This window comes from Alligator sinensis, unplaced genomic scaffold, assembly GCF_000455745.1.
Source record: "Alligator sinensis unplaced genomic scaffold, ASM45574v1 scaffold846_1, whole genome shotgun sequence".
Lineage (NCBI taxonomy): Eukaryota > Metazoa > Chordata > Crocodylia > Alligatoridae > Alligator > Alligator sinensis.
Genome location: NW_005842230.1, coordinates 1,522,048 through 1,539,631, shown reverse-complemented (window position 1 = coordinate 1,539,631; position 17,584 = coordinate 1,522,048). Strand labels below are relative to the sequence as shown.

Sequence of the window (17,584 nt, the reverse complement as noted above, 5' to 3'; positions counted from 1 at the left end):
CTTGTATACCTGTGCAGAGCACATAAGGATTCACGGAAAATTTCTTTCCTTGAGACTAGGGTGTGAAAGCGAGTAGGGATTACATACCACAGTGCAAGTAGTGACTCATACAAAAATGGCTAAGCATGCAGCCAGTTTATGCTCTACCAGGAAATCCAAGGCCAGTGTTGGGGTAAAAATAAGTTCACTCTCTAAAAGGCAGAGTAGTGCAAACTCCACTGAATGATCCCTCAAAATACTAGATACCATTCTGCTGCTCAGCAGATAGAAAAAAAGTGGAGTTTGGTTATCCACAAACAAAGCAGGTCACTGAAATAACAAGAGGTCCATTCTGAAACTAAATGTTAGTATGTTAGAGGAGCACAGTCTCCCATCCAGACCTCATGAACTGCTACAACATGATTTTTTTAAACATTTAACTGCAAAATGTTTTAGCTCTAGTTCATCTCAGTCATTAAGTAATTTCACAACAGTTTGCCTGAGCAGCAGTATAAATGAGAACAAAAGCATTACTTTGGTAACGTTCTTATTCATTCAGTCCTTTTGTGCCTGGAAATGATTTTTATGTTTGGAAATAACTTATACTTTGTTATTGTGCTTAAAAATATACTAGGGGTGCACCGATAGAGATTTTAGGGGCCGATACCAATAGCCAATTTTTAAAGAGGCATGTCAGCCGATACGGATCGAATTTCTGATACAGCTGCATCCAGCTGGTAAGTCTGTTGTGGTGGAAGGGGCGTGGGGGAGCAGATCAATGCCCCCCATGGTGCAGGAGGGAGTAGGGCTGGGGTAGGTACTGCCCAGCTGGGGCGGGGCAGAGCTGTGGCTCTTCTGGGGGGCACCTCCTGCTGCTGTGTGAAACCTGGGAGGGCATGGGGGGGTGCCATGTGCCCCCAGATCTGTGTGGGTAGGGCAGCTGCGGACTGGGGCCAGGGGCCACGCCAGACTCTTCCTGGCGGGGGGGTGGGGTAGGCCACGCTGCGCTCGAGGCATGTGGCAGTGGCAGGGGGGGCTATGGGGAAGCTACAGAGAAATTTGGGGTGGCTGCAGCGCTCTCCCCAATAGCCCCTCTCCTGGCACCGCTACCACCCGGCAGATCCAGGGGCACATGCCCCCCCGCCCCGCATGCCCTGCCAGGGTGTGCGCAGCAGCAGGAGCCACTCCCCCTCCCTGCGCCCCCTGGACGAGTTACAGCTGTGCCCTGCTTCGCCTGGGCAGCGCATACCCCAGCCCCGTCCAACTCCTCCCTCACCATGGATACTGGTGATCTGCCCCCCACATGCTCCTTCCCTTCCCCCTCCCTTTCCACCACAACAGACATACCAGCTGCACGCAACACTCCATGCTGCTGGGTTGTGCTGCTCACTGCCTGTGTGGTGCATTGCAGCAGCGCGCACGCACAGGCATTTATTGGCCAAATTATTGGCCACTTCAGGTCAATTTCTGATATAGTCATTTTTCTTTATATTGGTACCAATCTGATGTCGGACTGATGTATTGGTGCACCTCTAAAATATGCACAATCATTGATATCTTTAGAAAGGTACTGCTGATCACATGACCAGTTTCATCAGTTACCTCCAATAATCTTTGGGGTTGATAAATTTAACCCTGATAACTGCCAAGACTAGATTAAGAACCAGGGAACTACCAGGACCAAGGTTGTGTGTACTGCATATAATGCACAGGGCCAGTCCAAAACCCATAGGCAGCACCACAGGCTGAATGATAGGGCTCCAAAGGCCAGATCTGGCCTGCAGGCTATTTCTCCAGCACCCCTATTTTAGGCCTAAATTATCACCCAAAAATAGTAAAATAGAACTATTATGACTGGCAGGACAGCATTACTGTTCAAGCAGGTTGCAAACAAATTTGGAGGTGTATATAGCAAGGGATTTCAGAAGTCTGAAATATTTGCCAGGATTGCTAAAAGAAAAGAAAACTTCAGTCAGGATCTTTATCATAATATGCTTATTAACTCTGACAAGAAGGGTCATCTACACTGTATCTGCCTTGAAAGCCAGACAGACTTACTGCAGAGCATACAGACAAACTGAAGCTCACCTTCTGTCACTCAACTTTCCAACCTTCTCAATTGGCTTATAGATGTAAACTGTAAATACAACTGGAAATATTATATTGTAAGGGAGTTCATAAAGAATACATTCTAGAAAGGATTTTCACTGAAGCATTAATTTTGCCACCCTTAAAAATATAATGCAGATCTCTGAAATATATTTTATAAAACCCCAGCTTTTAAATTCTCAGTTTACCTTTTATAAGGCATTGGCTCAAAATATTTCTGAATCAAATATGATAGAACAAAACAATTACAGTAATACCAAATAGCTGAAGAATTCCAGGACAAGCTATACAGGAATTATCCCTCTTTCTTGATTGTAACATTAATATGGAAACTGGAAGCAAAAATGCTTTCAATCGAATGCATTAGTTACATTTTGGAACAACAATCTGCGCCAGTATTCTTCGAGTCAGCATTTCTGGACATAAAAAAAAAATCTGGTGTACCATTTCCAGTGCACTAAGGCTTTATGCCTTCATATTGTTTTTAAAATGCGTCACAGTATCAGTATTTAGTTAGTTTGATGATGTATTTTAGAGACATCTACCAATTTACAAAAAAACAGAAATAAGATCAGATTCTCTCCTTGGTAGTATAGTCACATTTTTCATTCATTTTTGAAGGATATGAAAAAATTGGGTTTTGAAAAAGGAGAAGGTAACAAACCTACACTGGGAACAAGGTGGGTATGGAGTAGGACGCTGGGAAAGACAAAGTCAGCAGAAATAATTTTTCTTTCTATTCAATTAGCAAATCTAAACAACCTTTTAGAGACTTATTTGGAAACAAAGCAAAAATGAATGCTATTTGCTAACTCTGCTAGAAAAACAACCAGACCCATCTTACTACTGAGAATATGTCTGGTTTGTTTTTATGGCTATTGTTCTTCTCTCGTAATATCATTTTCCATATTTGTCATTAAAAATATTCAAGCTAAGGAAGTATTGAAGGAATGCATTTAGAATGAAGTGCAGGATAAAGTTTCTGAAGAAGAATGGAAACCACTGAATGTGAGACCTGGACACTTCTCCCTGAATAATAAAGCTGAGTGGAACAAAACATCACATTTGAACCAAGAGTAAATCTGGGTATAAATATACAGAAGGAGCACAATCAGCAATACTCACCTTTCTGAAAAATCTGATTCTATAAATTCCCGAGTCCGTTTTCTATCCCTAGGAGGAAAGAAAGACAATTTAAGAGAATTTGACATCTGTTTTAGGTAGATCCAGAATATACATTTGAAGGTAAGTGTTAGTAACTTGAGTTTGGGCATTTGAAAAAAATAATTCATTTTTAACCTAATTAAATGTACTATGCAAACTATAATGAAGGGGAAAATGATGCTTCTGTAACACTGGACAGAATTTCACTGGAGCTATTTCACTGGAGAGTGAAATAGTTAAGATTTTGGAGGTAGCATGGGCTAGTGGCTAGACTGCCAGCTCAGGAAAGCTGGCTTCTGTTCCTAGGTCTGGTCTGCCATTAATTTGCTGTGTGATTTCAGGGAAGATGCTTAAAGATAAATCTTATTTCACTTTGACATGTCTAGGTGGCATTTACATAGCTATGGAACGGCACTTTTTGCACTTACACAGTTTGGATTCTGTGGTGGAACAAAACCATCCTGTGCATGTACCTTTTGAAAGTAAAATAGAGGACAAAGACAGTCTTTCCAAGTTGTAACCCAATAACCTAATGGCTATGGCACTTGCTCAGACAGCAGAAAACTCAGGTGCCAGGCACATACACAAATACACCTAGAGAAGGTCTAAACTTGTATCTCCTGCTTCCCAACAAAATGCTCCATTTACCAGGTCTGTACAGCCCAGAGCATCCCCAGCCCTCCTCCTGAAGCTTGGCCCACTGCACCTTGTATTTGATATTCATTGTATAAAATGGATAAACAACAGTGCAATGGTTTCTGTCCCAGTGAGGGCAGGGGCCCAAGGCTCCTTTCCCTTCCAGCCACACTTCCTCTGACTTGTTCTCTTCCTCTTGGCCCCACTTATTTTCCTCTCCTGGCTGTCTAGGAGGCCAACTTCAAGAGGAGGGCTGGCAAGTGCTCTGGAAAAAATGATTAAACAGAAATGGGAGAGTTTCTGTCCCATTCAGAGGCAAAGCCCAGGGCTGCAGTTTGGTCTTCTCCTGGCTTCACATATCTTCTCCTGGCTGCCCAACAGGCCAGCTTCCAAATAAAGGCTGGAGAGCACTCTCGGTAAGGCCTCACTCATAGCCACTTTCTGGGAAGCTGGAGACAGTTCAAACCCCATCTGTGTGAGTGGAGCCTAGAACTCAGGTCTCCTGCTCCCTGGCAAGGGCCCTACCCACTGGAGAAATGTTTCTTGAAAATATTTTTTAAAATTTTCAACAGTGCTGCACTAAATCTGTCTAGGACCTTTACAGATACAAGAATGCTAGAATCACGGAATAAAGAGGTCCTGAAATATTTTAAAGATCAAAACTGTAACACAAGGCCCACAGAATTAATCACCTTTCTGTTCACTGTTTACTGACTGTAATACTGTAATTCAGTAATACAAAAATGCAGACATTGACAACATGTAGATTTCCATTAGAATTATGGCTTATTTTTCAAACTATGCCTGGGAACATGTTTGACACAACTTTGCACTGTAGCAAATGCCACTATACCCTACAATGAGGATGTTGTACATTTGGCAGGAGTTTAAGGAAACTGTAAAGACTTGTTTTAATTGCGCAAATAGCATGAATGTATTTCATTACTGTATGAAAACAGGCGTTGCTATAAACTCACACACAAATAAGGTAATGAAATGAATCCTATATGAAATCACTGGTACATGCAGCTATCTGCTTGCACAAAACAGACATCAAAACTGCCAAGTATGCTGAAGAGCATACCCCACCTTGAACTGGGCAGGACCAAGGACATATAAGTCATCATATGCACGCAAGGGTAAGTAGAAGAAAAGTTAGAGCAGCTAAGCCCCACTAGCCTACACCTATTTTAAAACAAAATAAAACCTTACCCTGGAACCCAGCTAGTAGCTTCCGTTATGTGCGTCTGAGTGACCATTGCTGGTGCTGGGGTATATGGACTCCCAATCAGAACATTCCCTGAATTGGTCAGTCTTTGTGGTGTGCTTATGATCTACAAAAATTAGAAAAAAAAAAATTCATACTTTGTAGAAAAATTAAGGGCCACTGGCCATAAATCAATACTGACCATGGCTTTAATCCAAAGAAAAGCACTTTTGGCATTGTGTAAACTTCAGTCAAATATATTTAACACCAAAGAGACATCATTAAAATGTTTTTCCTCTTAAAACACTACTTTGGCAAGTTATAGCTCAAGCCTTAATCAGGACTCAACATCATTGGCCGTCAGTAATTTCCCCCTACCCAGTGACATCACTGGGAGATTTCACCAATAAAGACTTTGAAACTGAACTTTATCCTCATTAAACCACAGTTCTACAAAAACTTACAATGCACGCTGCCACAAGTAAAGGCAGGCTGTTGCAGCATCTATAAATTAAGAACATTCTGCACAATTAAAGACGGATGCATGAATCATATACATGCACTGATTTAATCGTTAAAATAAAACATTCTGTTTAAAACCTCATCTACATTGAGTAAAGAGACATAATGATGATTGTGGGTATGGACAAATGTACATGTGCAACTGCTTTAAAAATGAAGGCATGTGCCTGCTGTTATACTTTAATTCAGTGGTTTTCAACCTCATTAGAGTCAAGGCATCCCTCGAAAAATGCCAGCTTTCACTCATTTTAGCTTTTACTTTTTTTTGACTATGGAAAAATACCAAAATTCTTCTGTTGCAAAGAACTCAGAAAGACCACAACAGGTGAGAACGGTTTTGGCAGTATGGATTATTTTTTGAAATCTCTGGGTATATCTTGTGAATCATGTGTAGGTATTTGCATGCCCAACAGTGCTAATAATGTGTAACATCCTTAAAGGACCTCATAGCACCCCAAGATGCTGCAGCACTCTGACTGAGAATCACTGCTGAAATTGTTACATGTACACAGCCTGTAGGGATACAAGTACATTAAATGGCACTATCTTTGACCCTGGATGAAGCAAGGTTAAAGTTACAGCAGTTGTGCTATGCTTGTATCATGCACAATAACAGGGTAACACCTGCTATGTACTCTTCCCCTTCCCCTTTTGAAGCTGCTGCAAATGTATGTCTGCCCACAGACAAGAAAAGGACAGATTCATCACTGGTTCAGCTATACCTACTGCTAAAGCATATTGTCAGGACAGCCTATTTTGGTAATACAGATAAGACATTCAGATGCACAGTAGTTGTTCAAACATGGTGTGGCTGCTTCACAATGCTTGTTTAAACAATAGATTTTAAGCAAATATCAAAGAAACATTACTAAAATGTAACATTTTAAGTAGAACACTAATTTGGCTCTTGTAAACTAGGTATAAAATACAGCTCTTAAAGTCAGTTGCCAGGAAAAGTGGAGATAGGACTTCAGCTTAAGATAGTATTTAGGAAGTTTCCATGCACCTTTAAAACAAGGAGGATGATCACTCTCCCAGGGGTCAAATAAAGGGTTGTAAATAAGTCTGTTGATATCTAAGTAGGCTGATACTAGAGCCGCAGACTCTGTCAAATGCTACAGGTGGTGGTTAAAGGGATGGTCGGACCATGGATTTCTCAGTCTTGTTTCCTTTCCTTCCATTTCTATCATTTTTCTGCCTCCAGACGGAGATGCTTTTCCTCAATGTTAGACATACTTTCTCTCACAAGGCATAGCCATGTAGCCCTGTTTTTCCCAATTTGTGCTTTCGATGCCACACTTCTCAAGGTTAGCCTTGAGGGTGAGGGTGTCCTTGAAGTGTTTCCTTTGCCCCGTGTGTCCCCCCCGTGTGTCCTTTGTCCATGGCGGAGTTGGGAATACAGCAGTTGTTTTGGTCAAATCAATAAAGGCCATATACAGTTCCTGGTGTTGTTCTCAGCATTTTTCCTGGATACTATTGGGTAATAAACTACTTAATCCTTATCACTATTACAACCTACTTTTCATACGTAGATTGGAGAATGCTTTACTTTGGTATATCTTGTGGACCTTGCTTCTGAGAGAAAGTGTATTCTGCCCTTTCCAGTGATGAGCATTACTTACAGGCCCACTGGATTGTGCCCTTAGATAGCAGAGCAATATCCCATATAATCAAGAAAAACAATGTTTGCAGCATCCTAGCATAGGACTAGAATGCAAAGCTGCCACACAAGCAAATGTTATTACCACTAAACTGCTAGTCATTATTATTATACAAAAAAAATTACATTTAAAATATTTTGTATTTGTTTAACACTTATTCAGACATGTTCATCTCTTTGCCTCATTTACAATTAAGTATAAATTTCTGTCGTGATTTTTTTTACGTCCCCCAGATAGGGCCATCCCTGGGGGGACGCGAATCGGGGCAACCGCCCCAGGCCCTATGGACAGTGCAGCACAGGCCCCACCACCACTGCCTTCTGCAGGCAGTTGCCACCTGCCGCCCCTGCTGGCCTTTGCAGGCAGTCGCCACCCCATCCCCAGGCCCCACACACCCCTAGAGACAGCTCTGTCTCCAGAGTATTTGTCACATAGAACAGTGACCTGGTTCAACCTCATGAAATAAAATGAGACCTGGTGAAAATTTTTAGAATAGTAGAGCTGAGAGGATTATGAATAAATTGGACTGTCCGCTTATCACAGAACAAATGACTTATCAATTTACAAGCTGTCTACCCTGCAGCCCATTTATTATACCAATTATTTTCAGATGTGCATTCAAACCAAGAGACTAACTCCTTCACTTCTTGCTTCTGATTTCAGTTCTAATAAACAAATTAGAAGTTAACAAATTACCAGAAACTGCACAGGCAAACAATTCACTGCAATATCAAGGTGCTGGCTCAGACAAAACAATGAGATTGCAGGCAGGTAGCACACACCAGGATGTCATGCTCTTCCTTCATTTAAAACTATTATAGATACAAAACCACGCATGATTTTACTCCTGTAATTCTCTTTTATTCCTGTAAAGTCTCTGGTAACTTTCTTGTGGAACATTTTTCTCAACAGGCTTATTTTTATTGCTTAATTAAAATTGTGCCAATATAGCAAATACTTTTTTCCATCCAATTTGAGTTTCCTTTTTAAAAGACGTCATTAGCAATTCAGTGTCTAATGCTAGTAGCAGCCCACCTGAGCAAGAGAGACTCATTTGGAAATGGGAGAAACAATGCAATTGAAGATACTAAGGTAGTTTGATATTACCTGAGTTATATTCATTACAAAACTGACCTGTTTTCGGGGTTATCTGAATTACAAAACTGAGTTGTACTCGGAAAGAACCGAGTAATTATACATTAAGCATTTTCATTAAAATATGAATCTAATCATTTGTCCAGTTGTAAAATCAGTATTAAGATTTTAATAACCTTTTCTTATATCAATCTCTAGCAGCATAATGTGTCTTTCAGGATATTGTGCCTGACCAGCACATAACTCATACATGCCAATTACAGTAAAATCTCTGCTATCTGGCATTTAACTGGCCAGAATAGTCTGTTAACTGGAATTTCTGGTCAGCCGGCTGGCCACAGAACAAAGTTCGCGCGCAGTGGCTGCCAGCCCCAACCCCACCACCCTTGCTCTGCTGGCCAGACGCGGGGGCTGGCGAGCTTGAATGCCGCTGCCGCTCCACATGGACTGCCCTGTGCTGCCGCTGCTCCGCTTTGCGCTGCACCCTGCAGCTGCCACTGCTCCACATGCGGCCGCTACCACCACCCCCACCCACCCTGGCTCCACGTCTGGCCAGAAACCCCTATGCTTCAGGTAACCAGCATTTTTAGATTACCAGCATCCCCTGTTCCCCCACTCGTGCCAGATAATGAGGATTTTATTGTAAAATGTTAACACTTTATTTTCAAATGCTTTGTGGTTTATTGTCAGAGATGTTTTCTTCTCCCTGCATGTGTCTACATGTGCACATTAATGCGTATTAGCCTATTTTAATGCACATTAAAGCATCACAAAAAACTGTGCTATTTAGCTAATGCTCATTAAAGTAGGATAATGTGCATTAAAGCCTATGTGTAGACCCATTATCTAGTACCTCCTAAAGCTCATTAATGAACATATAGATGCACCCTCTGTGAGCTTTAAAACTGCATTGTGTTAAATGAGTGGAATTTTCCTTTAAATCACAATTCTAATATACCATTAAGAGACTAACTGGGTCATCACAGCATTATTATGACAACCAGTATATTATAATTAGATTGTTAAAATCATTGTGTATTTATGTAGTACAAAAGCATGGACCTTGTTATCTTTACTTTTTGTACTCTGGTGCCATCTAGAGTTAAGAGACAACAGTGCACACAGCATCCTTTCAGAGCTCCCAACTACAATTTACAATAAATTCAATAGGTGTTCAAACAGATTAATGCAGGACTGCTCAACTAGCAGCCCACGAGGGGCTAACCCAGGGGCGGGCAATTATTTCAGGCAGAGGGCCTCTTACTGAGTTTTGGCAAGCCATCAAGGGCCGCATGACAGGCAGCCAGGGCAGATAAATATTAATTTTCTAAATTTTTTAGGGGCCCCATGGGCCAGACAGAATGGCCTGGCGGGCTGCATTTGGCCCGCGGGCTGCATTTGGCCCACCCCTGGGCTAACCTGTTGCCCCCAGGATTGCAGCCACCACTGTCCCAATGTCCTGGCTACAACAGCAGCCAAGACTCTTGGAGCTCTCGCTCCCTCCCTCCCTTGGTTTTGCTACCAGACCCAATCCCAGTGGGGCAGTCTGTAGTGCCAGGGAAGCTGGCAGACCAGAGCACCTGTGCAGCGTGACACCATGGGGAAACTTGTAGGAAACTGCAGCTGAGATACTATAATGCAGAGGTGGAGTCAGGGAGTGCCTACCCACCCATAAGCAGTGCAACAGGTTGGGAATGCCTACCCACATTTCACCCTGATGTGGGAACACCCGCCAACGCACTTAGGGCAGCAGGGTGGGGGAACACCTACCCAGATGTGTGGGGTGAAGCCTCAGGGGGCTTATGGCTCCACTAGTGCAGCTCCTATAGTGTGCAGCCCTCACTGGTGCAGCCCATGGCCATTTAGAAGTTGGAGAGCCCTGGATCAACACTGCAGATGGTATGGATCTTTTCTAGTACCTTTCAGTTTTATAAATCAAGCACTTGAAAAATGAGGAAGCACAAAACATGGTGAATAAGCTATTTTAGTACCTACATTTATTTACTTTATGTAAAATCTGAAGTTTTCCTTTAAAGAAAAATTCACTCAAATTTGCAGCTTCTTAGGCTGCAAACTAACAATACTTCTTCCCTGTTACTGCATCTTGCAAAAACGTAGCAGGCAAAATATTGTGGGCTTGTTACATGGGGAAGTTTACCAGAATAGATATATGTTTACTTGTATAAATTAGCAACATAAGATAAACCAGGAAAAACACACCCTTCCTTTCCTTTCTATCCACAGGATAAATTATACAACAGTAGAGTCATATAGGTTTGATTATGCCAGGAAATTCTCCCATGTACATGAACCCTCTCATCTAACAGGTCTTGCCTCACTCCCAGTCTCTCCAACTCTACCTCAATAGGTGTCTTCATTTCAAAAGCTACCAATAGCAGAGGGCCATTTACAGGCCAATATTATTAAGCATTAACTGGAAACACACTTACACAGGAGGGGCCCATTTGCACTTTGCCCTCAACTTTACCAGAAAATAAGAGGTTCATTTTTGCCATGTTGTAACTATCACTAGGTGACAAAGGAAGACAGCTAATAGCTTTCACACACAGGCAGTTCAAGGTAAATCACTAATACATGACAAACTTAAACAGTGACATACTGTCTTGTCTTCACTAAGATTTTTGACATGTTAAAAAGACATTTTTATTTTCCTAGTGGAGAGAGAGACTGATTTTTTAAATGTGGAGGAGTCTCAAGGTATAGTCCACAGCATTCAGCTGAACTGCAACACACAATGATAAAATAGTTTCTATATTGTTTTAGATCAGGGGCAGGCAATTATTTGGGTCAGTGGACCACACACACAGTTCTGGGGAACTGCTGCAGGCCAGTCAGCACCAACTCCACTTCACAACAGCCCGGAGCCCTCACACCCTCACACCCTGAGGCTCCTCGTGTCCTGAGGCCACCAGTGCCCAAGAGCAGCTGAGCAAACAGCCCCAGCCCGCCCTACACCCACTCCAGACTTACCCTGGACAAACTGGACCAGTTTCAGACAGCTGAGAACGGTGTGCACAGCCCCAACCCCAGGCCATCCCATGCCTGCTCTGGACCGCTCCAACCACAATGGGCAGCAACAGTGGCAGCTGCGCAGGAGCTGCTCCTGGGTGTGGGGGAAAAGTGGCTGCCTCCCCCTTGCTGCTGCCAGTCCCTTCTTGCTGCATCCACCTGGAACCCACACCCAGGCTGCCCTACAGCTCCTCTCCACTGCTAGTGCTGCCCCGCTGGGTGGGCCAGAGTTAGTGGTGATGGCAGCAGAGAGGAGCCGCAGGGCAGCTCGGGCACAGACTCTGAGCAACTGCATCAAGAAGGGTCCAGCAGTGGGAGGGGGAGATGGCTACTTTTCCCCTGCAACCAGCAGCAGCTTCTGCCCAGCTGCCACCATAGCCACCTCTGCTCATCATGGGCGGGCAGTCTGGAGCAGGTGCAGGGCGGGCCAGGACCAGGGCTGTACATGTGGGTCCCAGATGGCTTGGAGCTGGTCCACTCCAGTTAGAGAGGGTCCAGAGCACGTGTGGGGTGGGCCAGGTGCAGGCTGGGGCTGTGTGTGCAGGTCCCTGCCAGTATCGTGGAGCTGGGGCTAGCAGCAGCAGCCAGTGGTGGTGGCAGCCAGAAGAAGCCACCCAGCCCTGTTGCACCCCTGGGGGCAGTAGGACATGCCATGCCATGGGCCGGATGGCACCTGGGCCAGGCTGGACCGAAGGACCTGTTGCAGGCCAAAGTCCTTCGACCCATGGGCCACATTTTGCTGACTCCTGCTTTAGATGAATGGCTCGGAGACAGTCCATGGGCCAGACCAGGCACTGTGCCAGGATTGAACTCTGGGCCACCTCCACCCAGCTGCAGCTTGTTCCCAGCTGGGTCAGGGTAGCATGGGTCCCCAGGTCTAGGTGGAGGTTATGTGGGACCCCAGACCTTATCCCAGCCAGGCAGAGGCAACACAGGGCTCTGCACTGCCCCTGCCTAGCTCGGATTGGGCTCTGGGGCCTCATGTCATCCCTGCCCAGCCCCAACATGCTATGATCAGGCCTGGCATCACCATGCACACCCAATCTAGCACACGGGGCCACAGCCCAGGAAGCTCCTCACAGGATTTGTGGGGGGGCCCCCAGGGGCCAGATGACAGCACCAGGGGCTGGATCTGGCCTGTGGGCTGAGCACTTCTGCTTTAAATTGTCAAAGCCAGTACAAAGTAATTCTTACCAAGCAGATGACTTCACCATAAGGGGCAGCAGTAACACATACTACCCTCCCTTGTAACTAATAGTGAAGATGAAGCCTTACGGCATTTAACATGTACTAGCAACAAGAGTACACACCCAGGGCCCATGGCAAATTTTTACTCTGGCTGCTAAAATGTGCTACAGCTTATGCTACCACATCTTCACTGCTGTTGTTGCTTGGGCTAGCACAGATAAGCTAACTGATGCTACAATCACACATTTGTTTTGCCGAGTAGACATAACCCCAGCTACCTCTTATGAGTGTTCAATATATTCTCTCTCTCTCTAACAGATGGGTTGCTGAGACCAAGAGGTTTTTTTAGTTTTCCAAAGCCATAAATAACTAAGGAAACTTCTGGTTACTGAACTTAAATCTCTCTTTCCCCAGGACTTCAATAGCCAGTTGTTCTCTCTCTATCTCTGAGACCCTCAGGGTTAGCAAGACCTAGTGCCTGGCTTCTCACTTCCTTGCCAATGCTCTAATTCAGGGCTGGGCAAAATATGGCCCGCCAGGCCATTCTATCTGGGTTATCAGGGTCCCTCCAAAAGACAATTATTACCAGTCTGCAGCTGCCCCTCTAAAAGCCGCTGGGAGGGGCAGGCTGCAGGAGGCATGGGTTTCAGGGGCTTTGGTTGGTTGCTAAACAATCAACCCCCACCCCAGGCTGGACTGACCCACCCTACCCCCAGCCCCAAGGTAGCAGGTGCCGGAGACAGGAAGTTTCTGCCTAGCAGAGGCTTCTGCCTGGCAACTCTGTGGCTGTTCCCCAGTCCTCCCCCCATGCAAGAGTGGAAGTTAAGGTAAGGGCCCCAGGAACTCCTGTTGGGAGAAAGTTGGGGGAAAGCGGGGGGAGCCACAGGTGATCGCACCACTCCACGCCACATGTGCAGCTCCAGGAACTCTGGCTGGCCTGGCACCACCGTGTGTAGCTCTCAGGGCTGTAGCCAGGAGCTGCAGGGAGCTGTGCACCATTGGCTGGGCCAGGCCAGCTCTGTGCCTCCACCTGTAGCTCCCGGCTGGAGTGCCAGGAGATCCACATGGAGGCAGGAGCTGGCCTGATGGAGTGTGACTCCCTGCAGCTCCTGGCACTCCAGACAGACACTGCAAAGAGCAGCATGCCATCAGACCGGCCAGCCCAGCTCTGTACCACCATGTGCAGATCCCAGAATGCAAGCTGGGAGCCATGCACCATCAGGCCATGGTGAACAGGCTCCGTGCCATCACGTGTGGCTCACAGCACTCCAGCCGGGAGTTGCGGGAGCCACACGCCATTGGGCCAGGCCAGGCTGGCTCTGTGTCTGCTCCCGTGGCTCCCCACTGGAGTGCCAGGAGTCCCACGTGGAGGCACAGAGCCAGCCCAGCCTGATGGTGTGTGGCTCCCTGCAGTTCCCAGTGCTCCAGCCAAAAGCTATGGAGAGCTGTGCGTAATTGGGCTGGGTCAGCTCTGTGCCACCATGTGGGGCTCCCGGCACTCCAGCTGGGAGCTGCAGGATCTATGCGTCATCAGCCTGGGCTGACTCCACATCTCCACATGCAGCTCCCAGGACTCAGGTGGGAACCATGGGAAGACAGAGGCGGCAGGGTTGAGCAGACCCGGCCCACTCTCTACCCTATGAGGGGCTCCTGGGACTAGGGAGGGAGCTGTAGGGAGCTGTGGGTGATGGAGTTGGGCCAGTACAGCCTTGCTTTCTGCCATGCTGTGCAGCTGCCTGTCTGGTGGGACTGGAGCCAGGAGCTGCACCCAGGCCCACTGTGCAGCCTTGCCCCTGGGACTAGGGCCAGGAATTGTGGGCAATGCAGGCTGGGCCAGACCCTGGTAGGTACATGGGCAACAGCTGGTGTCTCTGCAGAAGGCCTGTTGCTCCTCCCGTTAATGGCCCGCATGTGCCTGCTCTTCATGTGCCAGTTCTACCCCTGATGGCACAATGCCCGTGACTTCCAGACCACCCACTATGATTGGCATGAACACAGGCTCCACCTGGCTATCTGGCCAAGTTCCCTGAACATCACGGCAGCTGTTACAGCAAGGATGCTTATGTGACTGGTTGAGGGTCATGGGGGAGGATGTTAGAAGGGTCACAACCCATCACTACCTTATAGGTCACGCCTATGCCTCATGGCCTAGAGGGCAGAACTTCTAGGCCCCCAAGGGCAGGCCATGCACTACTGAGGGTGGGCTCTGGGGAAGGACAGTGTTTCCCAGTCAAGAGGCAGACTTTCTGATGTCAGGGATCACATGATGGGGGCAGGAGATTCTGGGACCAACATGGTGGCAAGCGGGGCAAGGTTTGGTGTTGGATGGGTGGGCCTTTTTATGCCATAGACCATGTAACAGGGTGGGACTTCTGGTTCCAAGACTGCGACACCCCCCCACCCTGGTCCAAAAAGGAGTACTTCTAGGGTGGGGGAGAGACTTCCAGTGGCTAAGGTCAAGGGGTTAGTGGAGGAGGCATGGGACTTCCAGTCTCATAGTTTCATAGTTGGTAGGGTCGAAAGGGATCTGAGGAGATCATCTAGTCTGCCCCCCTGCCGTGGCAGGAAAGAATACTGGGGTCAAACAACCCCGGCCAGATGTTCATCCAGCCTCCTTTTAAAGACCCCCAGGGTAGGAGCCAGCACCACCTCTTTTGGAAGCCAGTTCCAGGTCCTAGCCTCCCTGACAGTGAAATAGCGCCTCCTAATGTCCAACCTGAAACTACCCTCTGGTAGCCCATGTCCATTGTTTCCTGTAACTCCCGGGATTGCTCGGGGGAACAGGGACTCTCCCAATGCCTGCTGGTCCCCCCTGACCAGTTTGTAGACTGCCACTAGATCCCTTCTCAGCCTTCTCTTATGGAGGCTGAACAGGCTCAGGTCCCTCAGCCTCTCCCCGCAGACGGCATCCAGGGGATGGGGCACCTGTTAAGGGGCAGGGTTTAGCAGTTTGACAAGGGGTGTACCCTTGCTACCCTTGACAGCTCACCAAAACTCATTACATGGCCCGCCATCCAAAATAATTGCCTACCACTGCTCTAATTGTTAGGCTATTATATCAAAGGTGGTTGGCAACTACCAACTCTTGTTGTGTTCTGAAGAATAGAGTGAGCCAGTCTGTACCCAAGGAACAACTCAGGAATCTAAAACAAGTTAGGGGTTTTGAACTTTGAATCCCAATCTCTCACAAGTGCCTAAATTAAGTAGAGTTGGGATTTCAGATATATCCATCTCTCTAGCATTTCCCATTGGCTACGCTAGGCACGCTACACTCAGTACACTTCTTATGGTGAATTCTATTCATAGGCACACCAGTGCTCCTATCCATTGTACAGGAAACTTAAGCTGCTCCTATCCATTGTGCAGGAAACTTAAGCTGCTTACAGACATTAATAAAAAAACCCCAACATGTGCTTTACTGGAACGAAGCAGCACGTTAGTTCGACCCAGTTCTGTAGCGTCTGTAGAGATGAGATGCTTCAGCGGGGCTTTTTGGTGCTTTTATCTAAAGCTGGATTAATTAGCTATTAGATAAAAATGCCAAAAAAGCCCCACAAAAGCACCTGAATCTATACAGACACTGGGCAAGCTAGGTCCAAGTAATGCAACGCCTCTTCTGGGCATGCACTGGGCTTGGCGCAGGAGCATGCCAAATTTAAATTAAGGCATCACTTTTTTTTTTAATGTCTAAGCAGCCTTAGTAGCCTATTTCAGGTTTGTGAATTCCACTCTTAAGCTGGGAGTCCAGAGTCACACAACTAAGTTCCTTTGTATGTATGGACCTAAGAAACTTAAGGCTAAATTGAAATTGGTAAACTTGGAGTCTGAATAGGACTAAGATACCTAAATCTCACCTATATCACAAAATGAGCAATTCAGAATATCTCCACTCCACCAACCAAAAATTTGGTACCTATATTTTGGACTGCAAAAATCCCTATGTGTCTATACCTTGGCTTCTGCACAGGTAGAAAAGTACCGTGACCTCTGCACCTAACTCTGTCTGAGTTCCATTTGTTTAAGAATTTAGGCACTAAATTCTCTCTTGGTCCCCAGAGAGATGTGGTCAGTTAGCTATACTGTGAGTATGGCAAATGCATGCCAGCAGCCCTGAGTTCAATACAGAGCACAGAAGCCACATACACTTTTACACAAAAAGGTAAAGACTTGGTTATTCTGGTGTCTACCTTTTCTCAAATACCCTACAGCAGGGATAGGCAACCTTGTCTGGTTCTGGGCTGCTTAGAGGAGGGCAGCTGGCTGTTAGGACCCAGCCAGTAGCTGTTCCTGTGGCAGCACAGGAGAGCACCCACAACCAAAGCCCCCCACCACCCAAAGATTCCATGGACTGTAGGTTGCTGACCCCTACCCTAAAGCAGGAGTGTCATAAGCTAGATCTGGTCTGTGGAACTTAATCATTTGTCCTGTGGTGCTGCCCGTGAGTCCTGGGACTAGACCCACATACTGCAGGGTGTCAAGGGCCTACAGCAAGGCGGTAGCCCTAGACTTCAAGAGGGCCAACTTCAACGAGTTGAGATTGGTGGGAGAGGTGCTGGGGTTCTCGAGGGCAGGGGAACTCAGTGCCCAAGATGAGTGGTCGTTCCTTAAGGAGATGATACTCAGGGCCCAAGGGGTGACAATCCCAACAAGAAGCAAGGGGGGCAAGAGTGCCCGAAAGCCTCCCTGGCTCACCAAGGACGTCCGGGAATGCCTGGTTGCCAAAAAGGCGGTGTACACCCGGTGGAAGGGGGGCGCTATCTCCAAAGAAGAGTATACCTCCACTGCTCGGGCCTGTAGGGGGGCTGTTAGGAAAGCTAAGGCGGACATAGAGCTAGGACTAGCGTCCAAGATCAGAGATAATAAAAAGTCCTTTTTCAAATATATAGGGAGGATGAAGAAGGCACCGGGAAACGTGGGGCCCCTGCCAGATGCACTGGGCAATCTGGTAGTTGCCGGAGTAATCTCCATTTTCTTGTGCAGGGACCGGGACTCC

At 46.5% G+C, this 17,584-nt stretch overlaps 1 protein-coding gene across 8 annotated transcripts in view; it reads right to left on the bottom strand.

Moving 5' to 3' along the window:
• TFDP2 (transcription factor Dp-2) overlaps nucleotides 1–17,584 on the bottom strand; it is a 122,100-nt gene that overhangs the window by 38,981 nt on the left and 65,535 nt on the right. For all 8 annotated transcript variants that reach the window (XM_006027272.3, XM_006027273.3, XM_006027274.3 and 5 more), the window contains 2 exons: nucleotides 5,101–5,222; nucleotides 3,214–3,261 (listed from right to left, as the gene is read on the bottom strand). In XM_006027272.3, the coding sequence (XP_006027334.1) occupies nucleotides 3,214–3,261; nucleotides 5,101–5,222 (170 nt within the window). The remainder of the gene's footprint in view (nucleotides 1–3,213; nucleotides 3,262–5,100; nucleotides 5,223–17,584) is intronic.